The sequence below is a fragment of the Mandrillus leucophaeus genome, unplaced genomic scaffold, assembly GCF_000951045.1.
Source record: "Mandrillus leucophaeus isolate KB7577 unplaced genomic scaffold, Mleu.le_1.0 Scaffold129, whole genome shotgun sequence".
NCBI lineage: Eukaryota > Metazoa > Chordata > Mammalia > Primates > Cercopithecidae > Mandrillus > Mandrillus leucophaeus.
In genome coordinates this window covers 1,362,311-1,366,010 of record NW_012101243.1, presented here as the reverse complement: position 1 = coordinate 1,366,010, position 3,700 = coordinate 1,362,311, and the positions used below count along the sequence as shown (strand labels likewise).

Sequence of the window (3,700 nt, the reverse complement as noted above, 5' to 3'; positions counted from 1 at the left end):
TTGTGTTCCCAGACCAGCTCTGCCCTGAGGGAGGGAAGGTGAAGGCTGGGTGTTTAGCTTACATTCAAACTTTGTATTTCCTTTTCTTGTGCGTGAAAAGGGGTCTTGCGATGTTGCCCAGACCTGGTCTGGAACTCCTGGGCTCAAGCAGTCCTCCCACCTCAGCCTCCCAAGCTGAGGACTACAGGCACATCACACCGCCCCTGGCTGTATTTTCAAAAACAGTGAGTCAGTGTCTCTAGAATGAATAGGTATCTGCCCAGAAATACTCAAGTTTGAGTGGGGCTTTACACCACAGGCATCCTTCACTTAACAACCCCTAAGTCAACAAACTGAGGTGCAGAGAAGGGATATAAACATTGCTAATAGCAGCCTCCCACCTAAAATTTACACACACAGAGTGGTGGCAAAGCATTGGTCTTCACTGGTCTTTATTGAATGAAGGTTGTCAGGAGCAAGCAGGTGGGATCAAGAGCAGCAAAAGCAGAAACGAGTATAAAAGTATCAAAAAATACAAAGTGCTAGCACTGAGGAGAGTGTGAAGGGTTGGGTTGTGGCCCCGAGGGACCTCTGGGACACAGGATTCAGGACTTGCCACAGCCTCCAAGGGGACCTAGGCCTGGGGGGCCTGTGCAGGACCCTTGGCTGAGGGTGGAAGTGGCTTGAGTGGGGCCCAACCCTGGGCCCTGAAGTACGAGACCAGTTGTGTGGGCACTTCTGCGAGTACAGTCTGTGCCAATGCCTCCCGAGGGGCCTGCCAAGAAAAGGGAAAGGTCAGTGGTGGCCCAGAACAGCTGCCCAAAGTCTGCATTTCATACCCAAGAACCCAACCATACCCCAGACTTAGAGGAAAAGGTGAGCATCCCTTGGGCCTAAATCCTACTCACATCAGGGAAAGGTGAAAGGGTAAACTCCCAGATCAAATTTGTACCCACTTACATTCTGGAACCGGCGGTAGGGTACAAACTGCACAATGTCGCGGGCGGCGGCCTGCCCAGAACGTGTATGCAGGGGTCCACCATCAGCATCCAGCTGCTCCATGGCCTCAAAGTCAGCACCACCCACACCCACAATGATCACTGACATGGGCAGGTTTGAGGCGCGCACCACAGCCTCACGTGTGGCTTCCACATCGGTCACAGCACCATCAGTCAGCAGCAACAGCACGAAGTATTGCTAGGGACAAGCCCATTCATGTCCTGAAGCAGATCCTCCTCCCAAACCCCTGCAAACACCCCAGCCACATATCCCCACACTGATACAGGCCAGGCGCAATGGCTCACGCCTGTAATCCCAGCACTTTGGGAGGCCAAGACAGGCGGATCATTTGAGATCAGGAGTTTGCAACCACCCCAGCCAACATGGTGAAACCCCGTCTCTATTAAAAATATAAAAATTAGCTGGGCATGGTGGCACATGCCTGTAATCCAAGCTACTAGGAAGGCTGAGGCAGGAGAATCACTTGAACCCAGGAGGTGGAGGTTGCAGCGAGCTGAGATCGCATCACTGCACTCCAGCCTGGGTGACAGAGCAAGAGTCTATCTCAAAAAAAAAAAAAAAAGTCCTTTGTTCCATAACCCTCAAGGAAGCCCTTGACTGCCACCACTGCCACTGCCGCCCACGACTCTCACCAAGGCAGTTCCCTGATGTGCAGCCTGGGCTGCAAACCTGGCCACGTGGTTGATGATGGGTGCAAAGTTGGTGGGGCCATAGAGGCGAACTTGGGGCAGGGCTTGGCGGTAGGCATCCACAATGCCCTGGATGCCTGCAGAGGAGAGCAAGAAATACCGTAAAGTTCTGGACCTCTCAGGACTACACCAGTCCTGAAATCACCCCATCCCAGCCCAGGAGATCTGGGAACCTGGGTGCATTTCATTCATTCACCCTTGTAAACCAGGGTACTTGACTCTCTCCTACACATGAGGAAACTAAGGTTCAAAGACAGGAGGGGACTTGCCCTAAATCACAGCTTGAATTAACACCCAGATGAGATGGATTCTCCTGGACAAATCCAGGAGAGTGTGAGCATCAGATTATAACCTATTTAATAATGATCCATTTGATACAATAAGGATCCGTACTATGGATTAATTACTGTGGGAGAAAGGAAAGCTCCTAATAAATGTAGAAGGAAGAATTACACAATCATTTGACAATCACAGAAATGACTGATTCAGGCAAGGATCATCAATGGATGTTAAAACTAGAAAGTATAGCCAGGCACAGTGGCATATGCCTGTAGTCCCAGCTACTCACGAGGCTGAGGTGGGAGGACTGCTTGAGCCCAGGGGTTCAAGGCCAGCTTGGGCAACATAGTGAGACCCCCATCACTTAAAAAATAAAAAACTAGAGGGGAATGTTGATGTGTATGTGATGGATATTTATATAGTCTTTTTTCGAAATATACTAATTAGAAAGGGGAAAATAGTACTTGTATAATGGAGAAACCTGGTAGATCTGACCTTAACTAAGTGACCAAAGTTAACATGACTGGTAACAGGACAAATCAACATCATGTGCCTCTGAATAAGATGCACTGAGAATACACAGCATCACTTTGGTGGTATTCCTGCCAAAAATGTACAACCTGAATCTAATCCTGAGGATTTACTGGGTAAACTCAAACTGAGGGACATTCTAGAAAATATCTGGCCTATATTGTTTATATCATGAAATGTTAATATCATGAAAGGCAAGAAGTCGTCCATATAAAAAATATATACTAACTGAATGCAATGTGTGATCTGAGATTTTCTTTTGCTGTAAAAGATATTAGGACAATTGGCAAAATCTGAATAAATGCTATAGGTTGGATAATAGTATAGATGTTAATTTCCTGATTTTGAGGATTGGTCTGTGATATGTAAGAAAGAGTCTTTGATTTTAGGAGATACTGAAGTACTCAGAGGTAAAGAGCCAGGTGGATAATGATGGGTACAAAGTTGGTAGGACCATAGAGGCAAACCTGAGGCAGGGCTATTTATTACAGCATTCTCCAACATATGTATACATGCGTATATATACATAAATACATACATTTATTTCCCTTGAAATGTGAATGTATGTATATATGTATACATGTACATACACACACACTCACATATATATATACACACACACACACACACACTGTATACATGTATGAGAAAAGAGAAAGTAAATGTGGTAAATTGTTATGTTACGGTAACTGGGATAAAGGTGAAGAGCCCCTGTGAACTCAGGCCCTGACCCCTGAGTTCCAAGGAACTGAGCTCCTATGACTATTCTTGCAACTTTTCTCTAAGTCTGAACTTAGTTGAAATACAAAATTAAAATTTTGAAACCCAGATCAGATCAGGTCAGGTCACATTTTCCACTTCAGCTTATGCCCACCTTGGGGTGCTGGGGAGTGAAAACGTTTGGCCTGAAACAAAAGGGCTTGGTGGACTCGCCAAACATACCCTGCAAGGAGGTAAACAAGGCTTCCACTGATGCTCAAATAAGTACCCGTTAGGTTCTAGGCAAAGATAATAATGATAATGTAACAGATACCATTTTTCAGAGAACACTTAATAAGCACCAGGCTTACTGCTTTACTTGGAGCCTCTCCTTGAGTAGTCAATTTCATATAATATTTAGTCTTCTTATGAAACCAAAGCACACAGAAATTAAACAATCTGCCCCAAGTCATGTGGCATGATTTTTTCTTTTTTTTTTTTTT

General features: G+C 45.6%; 1 protein-coding gene across 7 annotated transcripts in view; it reads right to left on the bottom strand.

Moving 5' to 3' along the window:
* Positions 1 to 414: 414 nt before the first annotated feature.
* Positions 415 to 3,700, bottom strand: part of CPNE1 (copine I) — a 38,553-nt gene continuing 35,267 nt past the window's right edge. For all 7 annotated transcript variants that reach the window (XM_011972391.1, XM_011972387.1, XM_011972388.1 and 4 more), the window contains 3 exons: positions 1,632 to 1,765; positions 940 to 1,176; positions 415 to 754 (listed from right to left, as the gene is read on the bottom strand). In XM_011972391.1, the coding sequence (XP_011827781.1) occupies positions 614 to 754; positions 940 to 1,176; positions 1,632 to 1,765 (512 nt within the window). In that variant the 3' untranslated portion in view covers positions 415 to 613. The remainder of the gene's footprint in view (positions 755 to 939; positions 1,177 to 1,631; positions 1,766 to 3,700) is intronic.